Below are 25,987 nucleotides of genomic sequence, written 5' to 3' on the forward strand. Positions count from 1 at the left end.
ATGTTTCCATAATGGCTATGATATTCTAGTCCCATGTAGCTATCCAAGCCCCAAGTTTATCTGCCTTACCTGTCAGACATCTAGCATTGAAATAAATGCAATTTAATCCAATAGGATTTCCTTGCTCCTGGCCATTCTCCTGCCTATCATGCCTATTCAACCTGCTGTCACAGATTTCTGCACCACTTTCCAGCCTCTCATTTGCTTCCCTGATGCTTAGGATCCCACCCCTCTGCCAACCTAGTTTAAACTTGCACTAACAAATCTGTCTGCCAGGATATTGGTCCCCCTTGTACAGGGCATCTCTGCTCCAGAAGAGGTCCCAATGGTCCAAAAATCTTCATCCCATACAAAACCAACAATTTTCATGGCATATTCCTGCTCTACACATTCCTTGCCATTTACTTTTGGCTCAAGCAGTTAATTTTAACTTCGGAGGTGTGCATGTTGTTATTATGGAACTAGTAATTGCTATGGGTTGCTGTCCATGAAAATGAACAGTAAATGGACAATATTCATTTCTATATTGGCTCCTTTTTAATGTGTTTGTTCCTAATTAAATTTGATTTCAATTATATCTGATCAATGCATCATTTTTGAACTAGAAGATTTTTAAGATCAACTGAGGAGCACACTGAGCTTGCCTATTTAGTACATTTACTGTCCTGTCAGTACGATAAAACTTCTATCTGTTTGGTATCCATGCAAGCCTTAACAGTGCAGAGCCTGTTAATAGATCTGAAATTCAACACTGGAGTAGATGAGCATCAGATCCTGCAGCATATTTTCAAAGCTTTTGAATTTGATGGTGAACTTCTGTTAGTAGATCATTCACTTGCATCAAATGATGCAACTAAGGATGTCTTTTTGTTTTTGTAAAACAAAATCTACAGTAAATGAGTTCCAAATTGTAATTTTTTGCCAGCAACTAAAACTTACAAGAAAAATCTGTATAATTTGACAACAATGTCCACAATAATGACATTAAAACCACAAACTTCCGCTTTTTTTATTGTACAAAACAAATTAAAAACAAGTTTTGAGCATTGATCTTTCTCTGCCAGTTTCAAATTCTTTAGTAGCAGTTTTTGTGTCTGACAAGATTGTTTAAATTGACAAAGTTTTTTTTTGCTTGAAGCACTGAAATCTTGACAAAGTGCCCAAACAAAATCTGATGGGCTGGGTTCAGTAAAACAACAGTGCCTGCTGCTGTTCTCTAAAGATCTTGGGACTTCTGTTTCTTTTTAAGGTTGGGGGGTGGGGGGGGGGGGGGGGGGGAGGTAGAGGCAAGTGATCTGAATCCACTCAAGCCCCTTGACTCCCACACCCACCTTAAATATGCCACCTCCTATCCTGCTTCATGTAAGGACTCTTGTCATCCAATTCTCTTTCTCTGTGGCATCTATTCAGATGATTTTCATTTTTCAGTGGTGCTTCCAATATGTCCTTTTTCCCTTCAATTGTGTCTAAGATCATAACACATCAGAGCAGAATTAGACCATTTGGCCCATCAAGTCTGCTCCACAGTTCGATCAAGGCTGATTTATTCTTTTTTTTTCCCCACTCAACCCCATTCTCCTGCCTTCTCCGTGTAACCTTTGACACCCTTATGAATCAAGAACCTATCAACCTCTGCTTTAAATAGACTCAATGACTTGGCCTCCAGCCATCTGTGGCAATGAATTCCACAGATTCCCCACCCTCTGGATGAAGAACTTCCTCCTCATCCCTGTTCTAAACAAATGTCCTTGTATTCTGAGGCTGTGCCCTCTGGTCCTATACTGTCCCACTACTGGAAACGTCCTCTCCATGTCCACATTATCTAGGCATTTCAAATTTGGGAGGTTTCAATGAGATTTTTCCCCCCCCCCCCCCAAAAACCTTCTAAACTCCAGCAAGTACAGGCCCAGAGCCATCAAACACTCCTTGTACATTAATCCTTTCATTTCTGGGATCATTCCTGTAAACCTCCTGGACCCTCTCCAATGCCGGCACATCCTTCCTTAGATGTGAGGCCCAAAACTGCTCATGATACTCCAGATGTGGTCTGATCAATGCCTTATAAAGCCTCAGCATTACATCCTTGCTTTTATGTTCTAGTCCTCTAGAAATGAATGCTGACACTGCATTTGCCTTTCTTACTAACTCAACCTGCAAGTTAACTTTTTAAAAACTTCACTTATACAGCACAGTAAAGGGCCCTTCCAGCCTAACGAGTCCGCGCCACCCGGTTACACCCATGTTAACTTACTAACATGTATGTCTTTGGAATGTGGGAGGAAACCAGAGCACCCAGAGGAAACCCATGCAGTCACAGGGAGAATGTACAAACTCTTCACAGACACTGGCAGGAATTGAACCCTGATAACTGATGCTGTAATAACATTACGCTAACTGCTATGCTACTGTGCCATCCCTAAACCTTTAGGGAATCCTGCACTGGGACTCCCAAGTCCCTATGCACCTCCGATTTCTGAATTCACTCTACATTTAGAATATGGTCTACGCCTTTATTCTTCCTACTAAAGTGCATAATTTCACACTCTCCTACACTATATTCAATCTACCACTTCTTTGCCCAATCTCCCAACCTGTCCAAGTCCTTCTACAGATTCCCTGCTCTGACATGACCTGCCACTTCAACTGTCTCTGTATCATCTGTAAACTTGGCCACAAAGCCATCAATTCCATCATCCAGATCATTAACATATGACGTGAAAAGTAACGGACCCAACACTGACCTCTGTGGAACACCACTAGTCACTGGGATCCAACCAGAAAAGGCCCCCTTTATTCCCACTCTTTGCCTCCTTCTATCTTCTATCCATGCTAGAACCTTTCCTGTCACACCATGGGCTCCTATCTCGTTTAGCAGCCACATGTGTGGCACCTTGTCAAAGGCCTTCTGCAAATCCAAGTAAACATCCACTGACTCTCCTTTGTCTATCCTGCCTGTTACTTCCTCAAGTAATTCCAACAAATTTGTCAGGCAAGATCTCCCCTTAAGGAAACCATACTGACGTCGGCCTATTTTATCATGTGCTTCCAAGTGCTCCAAATCCTCATCCTTAATAATGGACTCTAACATCTTCCTGACCACTCAAGTCAGGATAACTGGCCTATAATTTCCTGTATTTTGCCTGCCTTCCTGCACCATCCCCCCCCCACCTTTCGTAGAGTGGAGTGACATTTGCAATTTTCCAGTCCTCTGCAGCCATTCCTGACTCGAGTGATTCTTGAAAGATCACTGCTAATACCTCCACAATTTCTTCAGCTCTCTCTTTCAGAACTCTGGGGTGTAGTCTATCCTGGTCCAGTGACTTCTCTACCTTCAGACCTTTCAGCTTCCCAACACCTCCTTAGCAACTACATTCACTTCTGCCCCTTGACTCTCTCAAATTTCTGGCATGTTGCTGGTGTCTTCCCTAGTGAAGACTGGCATAAAATATTTATTCAGTTCGTCTGCCATTTCTTTGTTCCCCATTACTACCTCTCCAGTGTCATTTTACAGCAGTCCAATGTCCACTCTTGCCACTCTTTTAATCTTTGTATATCTGGAAAAAAAACTTCTGGTATCTTTTATATTATTGGCTAGCTTACTTTCATAGTTCATCTTTTCTCCCCTTACTGCTTTTTTTAGTTGCCTTCTGTTGGCTTTTAAAAGCTTCCCAATCCTCTAGCTTCTCACTAATTTTTGCAATATTGTATACCCTCTCTTTTGCGTTTGTGCTGTCTTTGACTTCCCTCGTTAGCCACAGTTGCCTCATCCTCCCTTTAGAATGCTGCTGCTGCTTTGGGGTGAACTGATCCTGCACCTTCTGAATTACTGCTATTGCTTCTCTACCGTCATCCCTGCTAGGGTCCCCTTCTAATCAACTTTGGCCAGCTCCTCTCTCATGCCTCTGAAGTTGTCTTTACTCAACTGTAATACCAATACATCTGATTTTAGCTTCTCCCTCTCGAACTGCACTGTGAATTCTATCATATTATGATCACTGCCTCCTAAGGGTTCCTTTACCTTAAGCTTCCTAATCAAATCTGGCTCATAACACAACACCAAATCCAGAATTGCCTTTTCCCCAGTGGGCTTGACCACAAGCTGCTCTAAAAAGCCATCTTGTAGGAATTCAACAAATTCCTTCTCTTGGGATCTAGTACCAACCTGATTTTCCCAATCTACCTGCATTTTGAAATCCCCCATGACAACCGTAACATTGCCCTTTTTACATGCCTCTTCTATCTGCTGTTGTAACTTGTACCCCATATCCTGGCTACTATTTGGAGTTTCTTGCAGTTTCTTAACTCTACGCACAAGGATTCTACATCCTCGGATCCTATGTCCCTTCTTGCTAAGGATTTGATTTCATTTTTTTTAACCAACAGAGCCGTCTCGGCCCACCTGCCTGTCTTTCAAAAGGACGTGTATCTTGGATGTTTAGCTCCCAGATGTGATCTTCTTTCAACCACCACACTTTCCATTTAATCTTCTGCTTTTCACCTTAACACTGATCTTGTTTTAATTCTCTGCATCTTAAAACCTCTAACTATTCCCAACTTTGATAAAGGGTTACTGCTCCCAAAAGTTTTGTTTTTAATTTGGTTAAACTTTCCTGTTGAGTATTTCCAATATTGTTTTTATTTCAGATTTTCAGTATTGGCAGCAGTTTCCTATTTTATATTTTGGTGATCTCAATCGTGTGGACTTCCTGGAAAGATGACAGTTGTGGTGTCCAAGAATAATGTCATCAAGTTGATTCGGCAGGCATTCTGCAGCAGCTAGCTGATCTTTCCACCCTTGCATTGTCTTTCTATACTTGGCTCTGTTCTTCCATGCATGTTGCCCTGTGGGGTCATTATCTGTTGATATTGTGGTCAACTACCACATGCTTGTCAATTATTCACTTTTGTCAAGCTGCCATCTGGTTTTAAATGTATTGAAATCTCTTGTCTCTCTGAAATGCATTGAAGTTTTGTTCTGTTCACATTGGGCACTTGTGCATTCCTCCTACCAGTAGCCCTGAATTACCATCCCTCTTCCCTTGCACCAGCCAAATCACATTTACCTTATTGTTGGCTGAACCTTCAGCTGTTTAACTTTTCTGCTGTGAAATCCACTTCCACCCTCCTTTGCCCATCTTCTGCCTTTCAACCTTCTGTCAGAGGTTAGTAAATATCAGGTGTTCTCTACCCTGAAGCATTGTGGCTAGTCACTAGAGGTATTTAAAGAAGAATATAAATTATTGGAAAATCAGGGAACTGGCACAGAAGAGGAGTTGTGGCCTGGAGTGTATCTGCCATGATTATATAGAGGTTTGAGGGGGCATGTGGTCCACTCTTGTTCCCATTTTCTTGAGTGTTTGATTCTCGAGGCGAACACTGTGCCCATGTTGATACCTTTATAAATTTCTCTCCTTTGGCATCAGTTTATATCCTATTAATCTTGTATAAAGTTCATTTAGTATATTTTGAAAAGCCCTTTTACAAATTTGTATTGCTCTAGGTAGCAGGTCATGCAGCATCTATGGAGGAAAAAAAATGTTTCAGGTTACTCCTTCATCAGAATGAAACATTAACTCTTTCTAATCCCCTCAGATGCTGCCTGGACTGCTGCACGTTTCCAACTTCCATTCTTTCAGATTTACAATTTCCTTTGCTTTTTGAGTCGTGTTGCTGTAAATGAACTTGAGTCGTGAACAAGTGTAACTTCACCAGAGATAAAATGTTGCTTTTTTTTTGTTTTGGGCTGGCACATTTCTTTGAAGCAACAATCTGTTTCAAATGATCTTTAATGTTCTGTGGCATATTTAAAAGAGCATGGCTGTTCTCCCTCGTATGCTGGTTAATCTTTACCGCTTCTACATCCCAAAATCAAATTGTGGGAACTTCCTGTGTGTAGATTGGCTGCTATATTTCTACCATGTAAATCAGTGAGTACACTTTCAAAATAATTCCCTGTTAAATGAGTTGGAACATACCAAGGTCAGGAAAGTACTATTTAAATGAAAGTCTTTATTTTACGGTCACTTGGTATAGGCAATAAATGTCAGCCTTGCCACTGATGCTCTTATTCCAAGAATGAATTTTTAAAAAAAAATAATGTATTTTTGGCTTTGAGTGACAGTTTGCAGCCAATAGTAGCAGGTGGTGACTTGGGCCTGTCTAAAACCACTGTTTCAAGGGGTGAAAGTTTGATCCCAACAGTCTGAATCATATTGTACTGATCAGTGTATTCTTGAGTGAAGTGAATGGAGGGGGTTAGATTACCTTGTATCTCCCTAATATACATCTTTTCACATAAATCACCTTCACCAATCTACAAAACTCTCCTCATAATAGTCTTCTGACTTTTTTTTTCAGGCATCTTTCCATGTTCCTCATCAAGTATCCTCCTTCCCTTCTTTAGGGCTATTTGGATGCTTCATTATGTGATGTTTTAACCATGTAAGCATATTAAGTAATAATGAAGGAAATCTCTGATACTTAATTTTCTCCTCTCACATTTTCTTGCCTGTCTTTGAAAGCCATTTCTCTGAAAATGTTTATTTTTCCAAGGAATAAAGCAATTTTAAGTTTGTATGGTGAGCATCTTTACAAACCATTTTATCTTTGTCCAGACTTTGTCCTTGCTTGACATCCACATACTTGAATCACTGGGAGCAGCTGTCATGCCAATGTTTATCCTCTTAGATGTGACTACAGAATCCAAGGTTAATTCCAACACTTCCATCTCAGCTGAGTTCTGTTAACTCCTTCATTTACCAATTGAACATGGACTCCAGGCTCTGCAGCTGACTATCATACTGTTTGACAAATTAAGTACAGAGAAGGAAGCATGTTACCTTATGTTTCAGGTCTATTGTGAGCTTGAAAGGAAAATTAATGTGTGCTATTCTTTAATACCAATTGCTTAAAATGCCCTTTTTTTTTCTCTTTTGTGGAATAGAACTCTCCTTTGTACCAATACCTGCAGGATGTGGGACATACAGACTTTGAAACTTGCCCAAGTTTGTCATGGGTGGAAGAATGCTCACCAAATGAGGAACCATATGAATTGGGTATCCCTTCTGAACCAGAAGTGAGTACTTGGAGACTTGAGACCATACAAAAAATGTTCTTTGCAGGAAAAAAGTTGTTCTTTATATCTGGATAGATCTGAACCTGTACCCTTTTAACTGGTGTTTATATGTGCCAGCTATGGCATAGTTGGCAGCAACCTTGTCTGTGATTCAGAAGAACCAACTTGAGGACAAACACTTGGGTTGATGCTTCATTGCAGTACTGAAGATGCTGAACAGTTGGAGGTCGCATATTTTGGATGAACTATTGTACCCTAACCTCACTGATTCTCTGGATGGATGTAAAAGATCCCAAAACACTATTTCTAGGAAGTGAGCATTGTAATTGTCCTGGTCATTGTTCATTGCTCAATCAAAATCACACAGATAAATTTTCTAGTCATCACTACATCGATGTTTGTGAGATCTGGCTGTTGTTTCTTTCATTACAATATTAATTATTTATCAAAGATATTTTGCTATAAGAGCTTTTGACCAAACCTAAGCTATGAAAGGTCAAACATCAACAAAAAGTTTAGCTGTGTGTATTTCAAGTGTTTTACACAAAAAATCAAGCCTTCAGAGGTACAGTAAAGTCAGAATTTTGAGTTGCACATGTGACTGAAGAAACATTTTAAAAAAAAAATGTTCGTGATTCCTTCGAATCAAAATAGTATGTTAAAACTGCAGGTGTTGAGCAGCTTAAATTCTGAGTTAATTTTATTTTTAATTGCACTGTTAATCAAGAATAATAATTATCTTTGGTACAAAGGTTAACTCTTGCCTTTTAATTAGATTCATAGAATCATTCAGCACATAAATGGGGCTCTTTCAGCTTCCTTGGCTATGGTGACTGATCCCTATTGCCACTAATCCATATTCCCCTTCATCTCCCCTATTGTCTGCATTAGGCCCATATTCCCCTTCATCTTTCCTATCTAAGTACCTCTTCAAATGCCTTTTTTAAACATTGTGATTGTACCTGACTATACGACATCCTCTGACAGCTAGTTCCAGATGACTAGCACCCTCTGAATGGGGGGTAGAAACTTACCCCTAAGATCTCCTTTTAAATTTCCTCCCTTCTCACCTTGAACCTGTGTCCTCTAGTTCTTTGAGAGGCTGGTCATCGCACAAATTAACTCCAGCCTCCCAGAAAACCTCAACCCATTGCAATTCACCTACTGCCAAAACAGGTCTATGGTGGATGCCATCTTCCTGGCCCTACACTCATCTCTGTAAAGACACCTACTTTAGACTATTGTTTATTGACTACAGCTCTGCCTTCAGATCTATAATTCAAGCAAACTTGTCATGAAACTCTGAACCTGGGACTCAACACCTCTCTTTGCAACTGGATCCTTGACTTTCTGACCAACAGACTGCAATCAGTAATGATAGGCAGCAGTATCTCTGGCACGATTATTCCCAACACTGGTGCTCCACAAGGCTGTGTCCTCAGCCCCCTATTCTACTCCCTATACACTCTCGACTGCGTGGCCAGATTCTGCTCTATCTACAGGTTTGCCGATGATACCATCATAGTGGACCATATCTCAAATAATGAGTCTGAGTGCAGGAAGGAGATAGCCTAGTGACATAGTGTCATGACAATAACCTTTCCCTCAATGTCAACAGAACAAAAGAGCTGGTCATTCCCTTCAGGAAGGGGGTGGAGCACATACCCCTGTCTACATCAATGATGCTAAAGTTGAGAGCTTCAAGTTCTGAGGAGTGAGCATCACCAATAGCCTGTCCTGGTCCAGCACCTCTACTTCCTCAGGAGGCTAAAGAGGTTTGGCATGTTCCCCTTGACACTCTCAACTTTTATTGATGCACCATAGAAAGCATCCTACCTGGATACATCACAGCTTGCTATGGCAACTACTCTGCCCGTGACCTCAAGAAATTGCAGAGATTTGTGGACAAAGCTCAGCACATCATGGAAACCAGCCTCCCCTCCCATGGACTCTGTCTACACTTCTCGCTGCCTCAGTAAAGCAGCCAATGTAATTAAAGACAACGCCCTCCCAGATATTCTCTCTTCTCCCCCCTCCCAATGGACAGAAGATACAAAAGCCTGAAGGCACATACCACCAGGCTCAAAGACAGCTTCTGTCCTGCTGTTATAAGACTATTGAATGATTCCCTAGTATGATATAATGGACTCTTGACCTCACAATCTACCTCGTTATGACCTTGCACCTTATTGTCTACCTGCACTGCACTGCACTTTCTCTGCAGCTGTGCACTTTATTCTGCATTGTGTTTTGTTTACCTTGTGCTACCTCAATACAGGAAGTCCCTAGGTTACAAATGAGTTCAGTTTTTGAGACTGTTCGTAACCCGATTTTGTGTGTAACTCGGAACAGTGTCCGCACATGCGCACTTGGCCCGGGTTTGGGCCTAAGAAGGTGTACTGCCGCCGTGGTAGGATTGGGGGCCGGGCCCTCTTACCGACCGACTACAAAGGTCGGTTTGTAAGTACGGATGTTTGTAAATTGGGGACTTCCTGTACACTGTTGTAAGGAATTGATCTGTGTGAATGGTATGCAAGACAAGTTTTTCACTCTACCTCAGTACAATTAACAATAATAAACCAATTCCAGTTCTTAAACTCCCCTGCCCTGGGAAAATATCAACTTTCTGTGCCCCTCATAATTTAATAAACTTCTATACAGTCACCCCTCCATCCTTCTATGTTCTGTTGAGAATAAATCCAAATTATCCAATCTCTCCTTTTAATTATAGCCCTCCATTCCAGTTAACATCCTGGTGAATCTCATCTGCACCTTCTCTATTGTCACCACATCCTCCTTGTTGTGTGGTGACCAGAACCTTTCACAATACTCCAGGTTAAGTGTAATCAATGCTTTGTACAGCTGCAACGTGATGTCCCAACTCTTATCTTCACAGGCCGATGCAATGAGTATAAGCATACCAAATGCTTTTTTCACTACCTATCCACCTGTGTTACCACTTTCAGAGAGCTTTGTACTTATCCCAAGCTCATTCTGCTCAACACTTCTGAGGTCCCTACCACTTACTCTATATGTCCTACCAGAATTTGACTTCCCCAAAGTACATTATCTCACTTGACTAAATTCCATCTGCCACCACTCCGCCCATCTCTCCAGGTGATCTGTGTCCTGCTGTAGCCTTGGACAACCTTCTTTGCTATCCAGGATTCCATCAATTTTTGTGTTATTTGTAAACTCGCTAATCAGACCACCTACATTCTCATCCAAGTCGAATATTACAAACAACAATGGCCCCATCACCAGTCTGTGTGATACACCACTTGTTGGCGACTTCCAGTTAGAAAACATTCGCGCCCCTGCTTTCCATGACCAAGCCAATTTTGGACCCAGTGTGCCAACGTACCTTGGATCCTTTGTGCCTTAACTTTCTGGACCAGCCCACCATGTGGGACCTTGTCAAAAGCCTTATTGAAATCCAGCTAAAACATATCTGCTGTGCTGCCCTCAACAATTTTCTTGGTTACCTGCTCAAAAAAAATTGTGATATTTGTGATGCATGATCTCTCCAGCACAAAGCCATGCTGACTCCTCAAAATTAGTTCCTGCCTTTCCAAGTGAACGTAAATCCTGTCCCTCAGAATCTTTGCCAATAACTTCCGTACCACTGATATAAGGCTCACCGGCCTGTAGTTTTCAGGCTTATCCCTACTTTTCTCATTGGCCCCTTGTTCAAAATTAGCTATCCTCCAGTCTTCTGGCACCTAGCCAATGGCTAATGAAGTTGAACAAATCTCAGGTGTCCCAGCGATTTCCTCCCTTGTTTCCCTTGGCATCCCAGGACAGATCCTGTTAGCCCCTGTGCTGCTCCTTCCTGATAGAGACTTGCACGACGCTCTCACCTTGTCTCTCCAGCCTTCACATGCGTCTCGATGGTGAACAAGGTTGAAAAGTATTCATTTAGGACCTCTCTGATGTCCCCTAGTTCCACATATAAATTACCCTTTTGGTCTGTGAATTTTGAATATCCAACATGGAATGCTTTGCCTTAACCTCTATCTTCAAAACCCTTTGAGAGCTTGCTCCTAACTTTCTAACCTTCGCCAATCCAATGGCTATCAGACTGCTGGTTTCCTCCAATTCTGCCCTTTTTCGCGTCGCTTGGTTCGGCTTCCAAATATTGCAAAGGGACGTGACTGTGTGGCTAGGCACAGCTCAAACACCATCTATAAATTCGCCGATGACACCACTGTTGTTGGCAGAATCTCAGATGGCAATGGCAATGAGGAGGTGTACAGGAGCGAGTTAGATCGGCTGGTTGAGTGATGTCACAACAACAACCTCGCACTTAACATCAGCAAGACGAAGGAATTGATTGTGGACTTCAGGAAGGGGAAGTCGGGAGAACACATACCAGTCCTCATTGAGGGGTCAGTGGTGGAAAGGGTGAGCAGCTTCAAGTTCCTGGGCATCAACATCTCAGAGGATCTATCCTGGGCCCAACACACTGATGCAATCACAAAGGAGGCATGCCAGCGGCTCTACTTCATTTGGAGTTGGAGGAAATTTGGTATGTCACCAAAGACTCTTGCAGATTTCTACAGACGTACGGTGGGAAGCATTGTAACTGGTTGCATCACTGCCTGGTATGGATGCTCCAATGTGCAGGATCGAAAGAGGCTGCGGAGGGTTGTAGACTCGACCAGCTCCATCACAGGCACAACTCTCCCCACTATCGAGGACATCTTCAAGAGGTGTTGTCTCAAGAAAGCGGCATCCATCACTAAGGACCCTCACCATTCGGGACATGCCCTCTTCTCATTACTACCATCAGGGAGGGGGTACAGGAGCCTGAAGACCCACACTCAACGTTTCAAGAACAGCTTCTTCCCCTCTGCTATCAGATTTCTGAACGGTCCATGAACCTATGAACACCATCTCGTTGTTCCTCTTTTGCGCTCTTATTTATTTTTTGGTTAGTTGTAAGTTTTATGTCTTGCACTACTGCTGCTGCAAAACAACAAATTTCATGGCATATGTCAGCGATAATAAATCTGATTCTGATTATGACGCTGGGAGAGGGACAAAGAGTGCTTTCCGCTGTGGGGGAGAGAACACTACCCTTCCCTCAAAAGCAGACCACTCATAATCACAAGCTATCTGGCTCCTCATTGCCCTTCCAGAGTTCCTTGCTCTCTGCTTGCAATGAGTGTAACCTAGCAATTTGAAAACGTATCATTGATATGCAATTGGACAAAACATCACACCAAACTGCAGGAATGGGTATTAAGGCTGTTGAAAATAATACATTTGAATGAGAGAGAGTCAGAAGTTTAGAGAGGGGGTTCAAAGGTAGGGATGAAGTTATGGCTATCAAAAGTGGAGCAAGAGAAGCTGGGAATGTAGCAAAAGCCAGAAATGGAGTGAAATCCTCATCACTTCTAAAATTCCAACTTTCTGCACAGTAAGAATTACAATGTACCAGAATGTTATAACATCTGAAAATCATCAGCTGATACTACTATAAACATTGGTATAATTATAGCTCTACCAAGTTCATGATTTATTCTGTGGTTTCTGCACATTGGTGAAGTTGTATATAGATCACAATTTCTTGCAAGTTCTGCATTAAAGTGAAGATCTGGTATTGATTTAAAAACTACATTGCTTCCTGTTTGAGAATAATGTTAAAAATCTTTATCTCTCAAATGTCTACTTCGTTGTAATGTAGCTGTTTCTTTGTAAAAGAAGTTTCTTCATAATGGCCATATATCTTATGGATTTATACCGTATCCAAAGACGTTATGCAAAAACTGTGTAAGAGTTTGTAGTGTAGTAGAATTGAGGCAATGCATATTTCAGCATGTGGAATACTGGAAAAGGTTATACAGTCTGTAGATTCGTGTTTAGTTATGAGCACTACACCCAAGGAAGATCTCTGAGAGAATGCAGTACAGATTCACAGCCTGACACGGTTAAATTATGGGCATTAGCTTGGCTTGTTTTTCCTGAAATGTACATGATCAAGAAGAATTTTAAATGAAATGCCGAGAATACTTAGAGTATATCTGGAGAAATGAGCAAGAGGATGTTATTTTTATATCATTCAAGGGATGTGGGTTTTGCAGGCTGAGCCAGCATTTGTTTGCCTGTCCCTGAGAAGGTGGTGGTGAGCTGCCTTCTTGAACTACTGCAGTCTTGAGGTGTGGGTATACCCACAATGCTGTTGAAGAGAGAGTTCCAGGATTTTGATCCAGTGATGGTGAAGGAACAGCGATATTTTTCCAAGACAGCATGGTGTGTGGCTTGGAGGGCAGCTTCCGGGTGGTGGTGTTCCCATGTGTTTGCAGAGATGTCCTGTGGCTGAGATGATTGACCTCCAATTACCACAACCATTTTCCTTGGTGCTGGGTATAATTCCAACCATCAGGTGGTCTTCCCCCTGAATCCCTGTGACTCCAGTTTAGCCAGGACTCCTTGATGCCCTACTTGATCAAATGCTGCCTTGATGTCAAGGGCAGTTATTCTCACTTAACCTCTGGAAGTTCAGCTCTTTTGTCCATGTTTGGACTAAGGCTGCAATGAGATCTTAAAACTAGAGTGAGGTCATTGAGGAGAAAAATTAGGAATAAATTTTTCAAACCATTTGGGTTCTTGGGCTTTGGAGCTCCAAGACTGACAAGAACTTGGGTAAGTATATCAGGCAGGCACGGTAGTGTAGCGGTTAGTGTAACGCTATTACGGTGACCCGGTTTCAATTCCAGCTGCTGTCTGTAAGGAGTTTGTACACTCTCCCCGGGTCTGCGTGTTTTTCCTCCGGGTGCTCTGGTTTCCTCCCACGTTCCAAAGATGTACGGGTTAGGAAGTTGTGGGCATGCTATGTTGGTGCCAGAAGCATGGCGACACTTGCAGGCTGCCCTCGGAGCACTCTACGCAAAAAATGCATTTCACTGTGTGTTTTGATGTACATGTGACTAATAAAGAAATCTCATCTCATCTCATTAAAGAGGTAGATCAGCCACAATGTAGGAGTATGTTTCCGGGGTTGAATGACATCCTTTGTACATTCCTCTCTACTGATATTGGGGCACTTCAGTGCAGCTCCAGACTGACTGCAGTCTGCTCAAACACCTTCCAACATCCGCAATGTATGTTTATAAATGCGGGGATTAGGCTGCATACATGTTCTTAAACGTAGGAATTGCCTGTGACACCAATTTTGGTATCATATGCAAAGTTGCTAATCAGCCCACCTCCGTTCTCATCCAAATTGTTAATAAATACGATGAACAAAGAGGACCCAGCACAAATCCCTGGTCACCACTGGTCACTGGCCTCCAATCAGAAAAACAACCCTATACTGCCACCCTCTAATTCTTTCCATCAGACCAATTTTGTATCCAATTGGTTAGCTCTCCCTGGATCCCATGTGATCTAACCTTCCAGACCAGCCTACCACGTGGGACTGTCTGAGGCCTTGAAGATGTAGATGATGTCTACCATCCCTCCCTGTCAATCCTCTTGGTCACCTCTTCAAACAACTCAATCAAATTCATGAGATGTGATTTCCCACGCAAAGTCATGTCAACTTTCCCTAATCAGTCCCTGCCTTTCTAAATGCAAAGATCCTGTCTCTCAGAATCTCTTCCAATACCTTCCCCACCACTGATGAAAGTCTCACCAGCCTGTAGTTCACTTGCTTATTCCTATTGCCCTTAAATAAAAGTACAACATCAGCTATCCTGCAGTCTTCTGGTACCTCATCCATGGCTGATGAAGTTGCAAAATCTCTGCCAGGGCTCCAGCAGTCTCCTCCCTTGCTTCCCATAACATCCTAGGATACACCTGGTCAGGCCCTGTGGATTTATCCACCTTTATGCGTTTCAGGATCTCCAACACCTCCTTTGTACAAGAATAGTGAGATCCAGGGGTATATACGCAGAGATCATTGAAAGTGGCAAGGCAGGTTGAGAAATTGGTTAGAAATCATGTGGGATTCTGGGCTTTATTTATAAAGGCAGAGAGGATGAGAGCTAGGATGAAAGGGTGAGCCTTTTGTAAAACACTGGCATAGCCAGTGGCTTTCCCTCTGCCAGAGTTATCAGAGCCCTTGTCTGCTTTCAGCTATTTCCTGCATTTTGTTCTCATTCCTCCTCCTTCCAGCTAGAGCAAGGATAGAGTTCCCCTAACTTTCCATCCCTCCAGCCTTCGCATTCATCCGATTTATCCCTTGGTACCTTCAATTACAATTCCACCACAAGACATACCTTTCTCTTCCCTCTGTTCCCCTTTCAGTGGTGAAGGGACCATTACTTTTGACTCCCTGGTCTGTTATCTATCTCCTCCAAACAGTCCCCTTCTTGTAGTACTTTCCAGTGTAGCTGCAGGAGGTGCATCACTTGCCATTTTACTTCATCCCTTTTCACCATCCAGGGAGGCAAACAGTCCTCCCAGGTGAAGCAGCGATTCCCTTGCACTTCCAATCTAGTTTATTGCATTCAGTGGTCTCCCTCACAGAAGACCAAATGTGGATCGGATAACTGCTTTGCAGGGCACTTGTGTGCAAAGTATAGAGGTGACCATGAGCTCCCTGTTGCCTGACATTTTAATTCTCCATCCCACACCTCCTCTGACCAATCTGTCTGTGGCCCCCTGCTGTGTTCCAACAAGGCACAATTGATCTTCCATCAGTCTGCAGCTTATGCAGAGCCTCCATTTGCTCCTGATGTATGGCCTTGAGGTTATCAAAACCATCCTGAATGTGGCTTCTCCATTTTGAGTGGATGTGGGCCAGAGATTCCCAGGAGTCAGTAGTAATGTATTTTTTAAGGCAGCTTTGAACGAGCATTTTAATTTTTTCCCTGGTAATCTTTCTTTGACGGACTGTGGAATAAAGTGTGTCTGTTAGGAACCTGGTCTCGGGTATGCAAATAGCATGGCCAGCAGACTAAGTGTAATAATACTCGGGATACTAACCTGGCAGAGGATACTGATATTGTCCTCCCAGTAAGTTTGGAGAACGGCTTTGGTGGTATTTTTCCAGTGCCTTGTGATGCCTGCTCTACATAGTCCAGGTGTCAGATACACAGTCTTATAGAAAATCCATGTTCTCTGTTGGGTAGACCAGAGGATATAGAATGAAGATGATTGACAAAAGAGCTGGATAGATACTTGAAAGGAAAGAGCTTATAGGACTTTGTGAAGAAGGACAGGGACCAGCTAGATTGTTTTGGAAAGAGCCATAATGGACGTCAGATTTTCTCTGTAACTTGATCCTGTGACCTCTGCAACCTCTATCTTCTTTCTGGTAGTCATTGTGCTTGTTGTTGTTGCTGCTACTTAGATACCATGGGGAATCGCCTTCATCTTCTTGAGCAGTTTCTTGGGATTGAGAGGACTTTGCTCCCCATCTGGTTCTGTGGTGATTAATGAGCCCGATGTTGGACCCCCTGAGTTTTCCCACAGGTGGGGCAGGAGGTGCACGACTGGGTGGGCGGGTGGTTTGGGAGGTGGTGTACCCCCTTTCTTCATTTACTCTGGGGTTCTGGCGCATAGACTCAAGTTTCTGGATGGAGGAGGTTGGGGGTAGGAGGAAGTCAAAGCGCAGTGGGAAGTCAAAGCGCAGTGGGAAGGGTCCCTACAAAGAGGAGGAATTTGGGGGCGGGGAGGATTGAGGTTGAAGAATCAAGGGGAGAGTGGATGAGGGGGAAAATTGGGGGACAGTGGGGAAGGAGTTCTGTGTCTGAGCCCGCCTAGGTGTGTTTGCAATTGCTCACATGCTGAAAGGTGTCTTAAGGGCTGACTCCCTTTGACTGCTGCACAGTGAAGTGTAGGCAGCTGTGCTGAACTTTGGCCTGGCCTGGCCTGGCCTGAATGGGAACCACCCAGTTAACGTAGCACACCAAAAAAATATAATCCAATTGCACCAATGTTGTATGAGAGAAAAAAAACAGGAATGTTTCAACGAAGACTATTTAAAGAGCTGAGCATTGGCCATTAATTAACTTCTGATGGTATTTGTGCCACCTTTCACCATTCAGCTTATTTATTTTAAATCCAAATGTAAATTGTTTTGACAAAGAATTTAAAGCAAGCATCGTCAATTTAAATGAAGTGCTTTCTGTTGTTTCCCATTGGGTCCATCACAAGATTTACTCATCTTTATTGTGTCTTTATCAGTTCGAGTGAAATTTAAAGGTAGCCTATGATTCTGTATGAAAATAAACAAGAACAAAATCAAATAAAGTGAAAATTTAAAAAAACAGTTCTGATGAAGGGTCTTTGACCTGAAACATTTGTTACGTACCAGCAACAATAGGAACACACCGAGTCATGTATAAGTGTTAGAAACTATTTTATTAATAACTACTTGTGATGATAAGAAAAGTAAAAACGTTAGATATTAAACATTAACCCCAAAACTAAACTCAAAGCATGAGTGTGGCAAATTCCCAAACCCCAAGTTTAGGAATAATTCTCAAAGTTCGGTTCAGCAAGTCATAAGGTGAAACATGAACAAAGGCTTTTGCAAAACCACCGTTGACTGAGGAGAAAATGCAGAGAGAAATTACGAAGTCCACATGTTCCATGATGGAACCCATATGACACCTCAATCTCCGATGATCTCCACTGCTTTGTTCTGAAGTACCTGCCACCCCAAAGGCATTCGATACATGGCCGCCCACAGAAATACCTATTTTCCAGCACAGGTTAATGACAAGGTGGACTCCATTTGATTGTTCCAAAAATCCATGCATGGATTGTAGTGACAGACACAGCTATTGTTCTTCATCCATTGATAGAGACCAGCAGTCGGTGTCTCTCTCTCCCTCTCCCTCTCTCTCCGACTCTCTGTGCAAAACAGCCAACCGTTATAGTCTTGCTGTCTTGGAGATGACACCACACGCACACGCACACACTACTACTCTACTGTCCAGGTGCCTTAAAGGGACATTCACCAAATAGCAACCTGGCTCGTAACACATTAATTCTGTTTCTCTTCCCATGGATGCAACCTAACCTGCTGAATATGTCCAGTATTTTCTGTATTTATTTGTGATTCTGAATTTTTCATATTAACTTGCAATCAATGTAGGCAAAATACCATTCAAAGTTTAATAATTTGAAAGTGAATTATTCATGAGATTTGGGCACCATTAACAATGGTTAGTAGCCATTTTATCTGACTGTGTGTAACTTATTTGTTTTATATAATCACACTAACTGCAGTTTACTGTCATCAGTTATTGTTTAACTTCTAAATATTTTTTCAGGTTGATTCTTTTAGGGTTAAAAAGAATAACAAATTAAAAGAGAAGCCAAGTGCTTCAGGCAACCTCCACAATCCGCATTACAGGAAAGATTTTATAGTTCTGAAGATCCAAATTTCCCTGATGTCAGGATGAAATATTTGAGTAATGAGGAAAATCTAAAAGAGCAGGCATATGTTCTTTTCAATTGGAGGAATGTGTTGAAGATGGTTAAATGATTAAGAACAAGGGAAATATAAAGAGGCTTTCTTTTGGGTGGATGAATGTGAAACACGGACTTGATCTCATGATGATTGCAGCAATGGAATGGGTGAAATTAGAGAAAATGTTTTCACGCAAAGAATTATTGGAATGTGAAATGCTTTTGTGTGTTGTGATTGATAATAAGTTACTGAGATCAACATGTGGGGCCAAAATCGAGCATCTTGCAGTTTCTGAGCAGCCATTGTATCTGTTTCGTTGCCAAATCAGGGTTGGAGAAAGGCCATAGCCACTTCTATACCCTTCTCAAGTGCCATAATAGTTTGTTAGATATCCCTTTCCGTCCTTCAGCATTTCACATTTGCTTGCTTATTTTTGTCCTTCCTTTTGAGCTGCTCATTGTCAAGTATTCTGCATGGGAGGAGTAGGTGAAATTTCTGCTGGAAAATACTTCTACTGTGGTTTAAGTTTGCTCTTTACTTAGGATGGGTTGAGATAGAACTTCACTGATGGGCACTATGAAGATCCACCTTCATTACTGTTCCCAACATTTCAGCTTGCAAAAGGCAGTTCTTTTGGTGTTGTTTCAGTCAGCTCCCTTATTTGTTGGATGCACTCCCCAGATTCGGCAGCATCTGTGGAAAATGAAATAAAGTTAATATTTCAGATCGAAACTCTTTGACTAAAGGTCTTTGACCCTGAAATATTAATTCTGTTTCTCCTCATGCATATGCTGCCTAACCTGCAGAGTATTTCAGTTTTTTTTTGTTTTTACTACAGGTTTCTTGCGTCTGTAGTCTTTTTTTAAATTTTCATCCCCTGTACGTTAATTTTCCAATCTTGAGCCTTATCCAAGTCAGACAATTCTGTGGATCTCTAGATGCATATTGGCCAATGTCTCTTGGGGATGTTCTTTTATGTGGTTTTCTGCACCAGATTGTGAAAATTGTTCAAATAATATTACAGATTCAAATAAATCACAGGTAAGACACGTAGTTCTTTAATTTCAAGTTGAACTTTCTGAGGTTTAGTAGCTGCCTTGTTTTCTTGGATCAAATTGCAGTCTTGAATGTCAATTGCATCAGTCCCAAGTCACTGTTCCAACCCCACCTCCTGAAGTACTTTGTATTATAAGGTCTGACAAACGTTGAGTCAAGATTTGTGCTTCTTCCAATGTGCATTTGGCCCTGAAGTCGGAGAGCAAAAGATGTTATTTGAAAATAAAAAAAAACAGAGATACTGGAGATGTGAAATTGAAACACAGTGCTGGAAACACTCAGCAGGCTAGGCAGCATTTGTGAAAAGAAAAACCGAGTTCAAGTTTCAGTTTGAGGAGCCTTCATCTGAAATAGGAAAGAGAGAAGTCAAGTTAATTTTAAGTTATAGAGAGGTGGGACAGGAATGGTTAGGACATTTGGAGTATTGTGTGCAATTCTGGTTGCCTCGTTATCGGAAGGAGTTGGAGAGGACACAGAAGAGGTTCACCAGGATGTTGCCTGGATTAGAGACTATTAGCTCTCAGGAGAGGTTGGACAAACTTAGATTGTTTTCTTTGGAGCGTCAGAGGCTGAGGAGCAACCTGATAGAAGGATGTAAAATTTGAGGCATAGAAAGGGTAAATGGTCTTTGTCCTAAGATGGAAATATCAAATAATAGAGGGACTATCTTTAAGGTGAGAGGGGGAAAGTTTAAAGGAGATTTCCAAGACAGGGTTTTTACCCAGAGAGTGGTAGGTGCCTGAGACCTGCTGCTGGGGCAAGTGGTGGAAGCAGATACAATACCAATGTCAAAGATGCATTTTGATAGGCACATGAATGACTGAATGGAAAGACGGGGAATGGAGGGGCAGGCAGGTTGGCACAGAGAACATGGGCCGAAGGGCCTATTCTTGAGGGCAGTTACAGTGAGAAGACAAATGAATGTAAACGTTGTGAAGTGCAGGGCTGTGGAACTTGCCCAGCAGGTTGGGCTGTATTCATGGAGAGAGAGAACAACTAAAGCAATATCACAAATGGAAGACTTGCAGCAAAAATGGCCAGTTTCAACAGAGGCGGAGAAAGCGAGTTACCTGAAGTTGTACAGTGTAGTATTGAGTCTAGAAGGCTCTCCCCTCTCTCCCCTCAGTTTGTTTTTTATTTAACTTTCACCATTTTGTTTAAATTTTGTTTTAAATATTGTAGAGTCGGAGAGAGAGAGACAGCAGGGAAATGGGCCCTTCGGCCCACTGAGTCCATGCTGATCATCAATCACCCATTTACATGTAATCCTACATTAATCCATTTCTTTATGGTAATTGATTCATTATTGTCACAAGCACCGAGATAGTGAAAAGCTTTTGTTTGCCTGCCATCCAGACTGGTCCTTTCATGCAGAAGTACATTGAGGTAGTACAAAAAGGAAAAAAGAACAGAATGCAGAGTATAGTGTTGCAGTTACAGAGAAAGTGCAGGTGGACAAATAAAATGCCATGACAAGGTAGATTGAGAGCTCAAGAGTTTATCTTTATCATAGAAGGGATCCGTTCAAGAATCTTGTAACAGTGGGATAGAAGCTGTCCTTGAGCCTGGTGGTATGTGTTCTCAAGCTTTTATCTCTTCCGCCCGATGGAAGGAGGGAGAAGAGAGAACGACTGGGGTGGGAGGGGTCCTTAATGATGTTGGCTGCTTTCCTGAGGCAGCAGGAAGCGTAGATAGTCAATGGAGGGGAGGCTAGTTTTCGTTATGGACTGGGCTGTGTTCACGACTCGGCTCTGCCTGAGACAGCAAGAAATTGCAGTTGCCATACCAAGCTGTGATGCATCCAGATAGGATGATTTCTATGGTGCATCTGTAAAAATTGAGGGTCATCAGGGTCAACCGAATTTCCCTAGCCATCTGAGGAAGTAGAGGCGCTGGTGTGCTTTCTTGCCAGAGCGTCTATGTGGCTGGGCCAGGACAAATTGTTGGTGATGTTTTCGTCTATGAACTTGAAGCTCTCCACCATCTTTGCCTCAGCACCATTGATACACAGAAGGGTGTGTACTCTATCCTGATTCCTGAAGTCAACGACCAGCACTTCTCTTTTCTCTCATTGACTCCCCTCAGATTCTACCACTCACCTACACACTCGGTGACTTACAGCAGCCAATTAACCTTCCAACCCATTATGCTGCCCTGTACGTTACTTTTAATGTTTGCAGCAATGTGCATGCCTGCAATGTTTGTTGTTTCTAACCACATGTAAAATGAGATGTCTGATTTCTCGGGTAAATTTACTTGTAGAACTGTCTTTATCTGATACGCTGGAGGACTGTGAATGCAACATCTTCTACTGACACCAAGGTGCATATTGTTGAGCTTGACCGGTGCAGTAGTTAATTAATATGATAGATTAATAGGGGTGACAACATGAATATATCTGGCTGGCTTCGGAGAGCATTGTGGGATTTTTTTGGCTATCTAATAAAGCAGATGAGGCCCTGGGTGATATTATCATCTGAAATATGACACTTCTTTTAGTACTAAACTGGAGAGCCATCGTACATTATTCAAGTCGCTGCAGTGAGCCTTTCAACCCAAGATATACTGACTGATAGGTGAGAGCTACCACTGAGCCATGGCTGACACAAATGTCTAAAGTTGTTTATTCAATATCATCCAATCCCTCGATGCATACCACATTACCTGACAAATGGGTGGCTGGCAGCTTACTACCAGCTATCTGAGAGTAGCCCAGGGCTGATATCTGGTTTGCTAAGACTTGTTTTTATGAAGCAGCAGTTGGCTTTTGCTCACTATGATGTACAGCCAAGACATGAGGTGAAATGTCTTGGCTACATCCAGCCAAGACCTATCACCTGGGCTGTATCACATCAATCCAAAATGAAACATTTCTCTCAACTTTAGAATTTTGTGAAGCAAAGTTATTGGTGATTTTAGGTTTTTATGTGTAATTTGTATTTAGATGTGTGACTTCACAAATAGGCAACAATTATTAATTGAAATAATTAGTAATTACAAGTGATTTAAAAACCTTTTGTCGAGAAGGAATCATATATTGTTAGTCTCATAGAATTAAATTAAAAATGGAGTTTAAAAAAACAGCTATTTAAAATGAAAAGTTTTTTTTGCATAGCTTTTATCAGGAGTCTTGAGCTTTTTGAATTGTTTTGCTGTATTAACTCAGAACAGATGTGCATTTCATGGGTTTGCCTTAAGGAATCATGAAGGGCCTCTAATTCTGAGAGACCACGTTCAGGTTAAAAGAAGATTCAGCTCATCAAAGCTTGTACCATGTACAATTGTAACAAATCCTACCTATACATTGCTCAGGAAATATTAAAAGAAAAAAATGGTTTTATAATTGCATGGTTATTTTACTGCATGGCGTAGGACAAGTCAGCTTATTTCTTTTTCCACCTTGTGCGCGTGCACGTATGCCTTGGCCAAGAAAGATGATAAGCTAGGGGCTGAGGTCTCTGTTCTGAAATGTGTGGAGTTCCTCGTGACTTTAACAACCTCTGCTCCATTTGTGAAATAACTTCAACTTAATACTTTCCCAGAAATGTATGTCTTAAATTAGTAGTGCGCTATATTTAGAACACTATTGTTAAGTTATATTCTGTTTTCACAAAGGGGACTATTATGTGAGCTGTGTGGTCTCCTGTGTCAATGGACTCCATGTTAAAATGTATGACAAAATAATGTGAATGAGTACAGAAACATATCTAAATATATTGCCCACCCTGATATGCACTGAGATTTGTTTTCACTTATGTGAAGTATTAACAGTTAATAATCTTCTTAAATAAAATATAACATAATATTCATCTCAATATGTAAACATAATTCCTAAAATTATACCTTAAATATTGAAAGTTTCCATTGATTTTTGTCAGTTTTAGGTCAAACCTTCAGGACTTCTATCAATCTTGTTAGATTTGAATAGGGACAAAATATTGGGCTGTATATTTTGTTTAGAAGAATTTATTCAAACAGAAAGGACCTTGCATTATGATGACACTCAAAAGAAAAATTTGATTGAAGATATAAGAATGCACAATGCAGGAACATCATTCAAATTCCATGTAGGTGTCTTAACCAGTCTGGGGGGAACTATGTAGTATCTCTCAGTATGCCGTAGTACAAAAAATATTCTGCGTACAAATTGTATAAATTAGGGTGCGAGACCTAAAGTTATCTTCTGAAGATTCTCTTCATAAGTTATGTTCTGCTTTGACAAAGAAGCAAGTTATAAGTTGTGTGATCTTTTCTGATTGTGGACTCTAAATACTGTGGGGCATAAATACAATTCAATGTGAATGCTTAGAAAACTTCAGTCAACAGAAATCTTTGGGACTCTTTATTTAAGCAAATAATTACTCTGAATCAACAAGGAGACAAAACTGGAAACACTCAGCATATCAGGCAGCATCTGTGAAAAGAGAGTTAACATTTTCAGGTTGAATACTCTTCAGAACTGGAAAAGTGAGAAGACAAGTTAGTTTCGTGTTGCAAAGGGAATATCTCTGATAGGATGAGGAAGAGGGTTGCCATGGTGATTATGCTGTTTACAAAGCTATGTGGTTGATAAATTAATGAGGGCAAAGAAAGGGACATGTAAAAAGTTGTGAAACTCAAGTTGGAGTCATTACAGAGAACCAAAACTGAAAGGTGCTGCCTGACCTGTTGAGCGTTTCCAGCTCTTTCTGTTTTATTTCTGGTTTCCAACCTGCAGTTCTTTTTCTTTGTATTGTTTGCTGAAACTTTGTGATTGATTTGGAAAACTAAAACTGTGAAACTCTGAGATATCATCAGTCAGGAATTCTTTTAAAGGGTTGAAAAGGGGATTCAACTTTTTACACAGATGTATTTATCAATAAGCCTTTCCCAGACTATGTCACCACATCAGCTGGGGCAACATTTGGCCTGCCTTGTTGTCTTGAATGTTGGGGCCCCTTGCCCATACAATGTCAGACTAACCTGTTCACCTGATATTGGGAAAAGTCCTTGCCCACTCCCTTCCTCTCAACATGTCTGGTTTGGCAACAGGCACTGAGCCTGCCCCTCCCTCTGCCCTACCACCCCCAAAGATGGGCCACTTACCTTGCTGCTACCTCAATGGCAGCCATGATTTTCTCCTCAGTTGCCGCTTGTCTGGCCCTGCTGAACTCTACAGCTTGAAGAAGGAGATCTGATTCCTGTTGCCACATGGTCTTTGAGGCAACAGGAGCAGCTATGAAAGGGCAAGAGGTGTGGGGGAGAGAAACAGACAAGTGGTAGAGTGAGGGAGATGGAGGGGAGAGTGAATGAGTTATGGCACCTCTGCCCTCCTTTCCTCCACCCTGCCTTCTATCTTGCTTCCTCTCCCTTTCTTTGCATCTTTTCCATGCATAATTCTGTGGGCTCCTCCACCCTGCCTTCTATCTTGCTTCCTCTCCCTTTCTTTGCATCTTTTCCATGCATAATTCTGTGGGAGTATCATCTCCCTCAATAGTCAGACTATGCTAGGGATTTTAAAGAAATATTTTTCTAAAACTGTAGATCCCAAAAATGGGGAGTGACTTGCATACAAAAAAATGGATGTGGTATTTGTTAACTTGGACCTGAGACATGCCAATATTCAATTAGTCATGCAAGCACAGCAGAGTGGTGACATTCCAGTGATAATGAATGACTGGAAAGTAATTTTGCTAATCAACATATGCATTGCCTGAAAAATGTAATCAAACAAGCTGGGACTCATTCACCATGACTTCAGTAATGCAAGAAATGTGTCATTAGACCCTTTGTGGCTTCTCCACTGTTAAATAATATTTTGGCCAAGCTCTTGCCTCTGCCTATTTCCTGCAGTAACCTCTTAATTATCTTAATATCCAAAAATCTTTCAATCTCTGAGTTGAATATGCTTTGTAGGGAATTCCAAGGATTTGCTGTCATCTGGGTAAAGACATTTTCATTTTCATTCTCATTGAATCCAGCCTCTTATTTTGAGACTATGACTCTCAATTCTAAACAAAAAATCACACTGCATCTGCCCTGTCTAGGTAAGAATTTTGTATATTTCAATGAGATCAACTTTCATATATTTAAATTCTGCTTCATTGCTCTTTTGTAGGACCAACCACCATGATCTACCCCCAGCCCTCATCTCTAATCCTTCCAGTCTTTGTTTCACTCACTATATAGTAAGTATCATCCTCCTTGGGTAGGAGGACCAGACCTGTACACAGTATACCAGTTGCTGTCTTATTAGGGCCCTCTACAGTTCTAGTAAGATGCATTTACCTGGTAGTCAAGAATACACATGAGGGAAATCAGGAGGGCAAAGAGAGGGTATGAAGTGGATCTGGCAGGTAAGGTTAAGGAAAATCCCAAGAGGTTCTATAGCTATTTTAAGAGTAAAAGGGTGGCTAGGGAGAGAGTAGGTCCCCTTAGAGATCAGCAGGGCCACCTATGTCTCAAGCCACAGGAGATGGATGGGATTTTTAATATTTCACCTCTGT

General features: G+C 41.7%; 1 protein-coding gene across 1 annotated transcript in view; it reads left to right on the top strand.

The window, feature by feature from the left end:
* vezt (vezatin, adherens junctions transmembrane protein) overlaps positions 1-25,987 on the top strand; it is an 89,488-nt gene that overhangs the window by 9,651 nt on the left and 53,850 nt on the right. The window contains exon 2 of the mRNA XM_052034117.1: positions 6,944-7,075. Coding sequence (XP_051890077.1) covers positions 6,944-7,075 — 132 coding nt within the window. The remainder of the gene's footprint in view (positions 1-6,943; positions 7,076-25,987) is intronic.

This window comes from Pristis pectinata, chromosome 19, assembly GCF_009764475.1.
Source record: "Pristis pectinata isolate sPriPec2 chromosome 19, sPriPec2.1.pri, whole genome shotgun sequence".
NCBI classification, from domain to species: Eukaryota; Metazoa; Chordata; class Chondrichthyes; order Rhinopristiformes; family Pristidae; genus Pristis; species Pristis pectinata.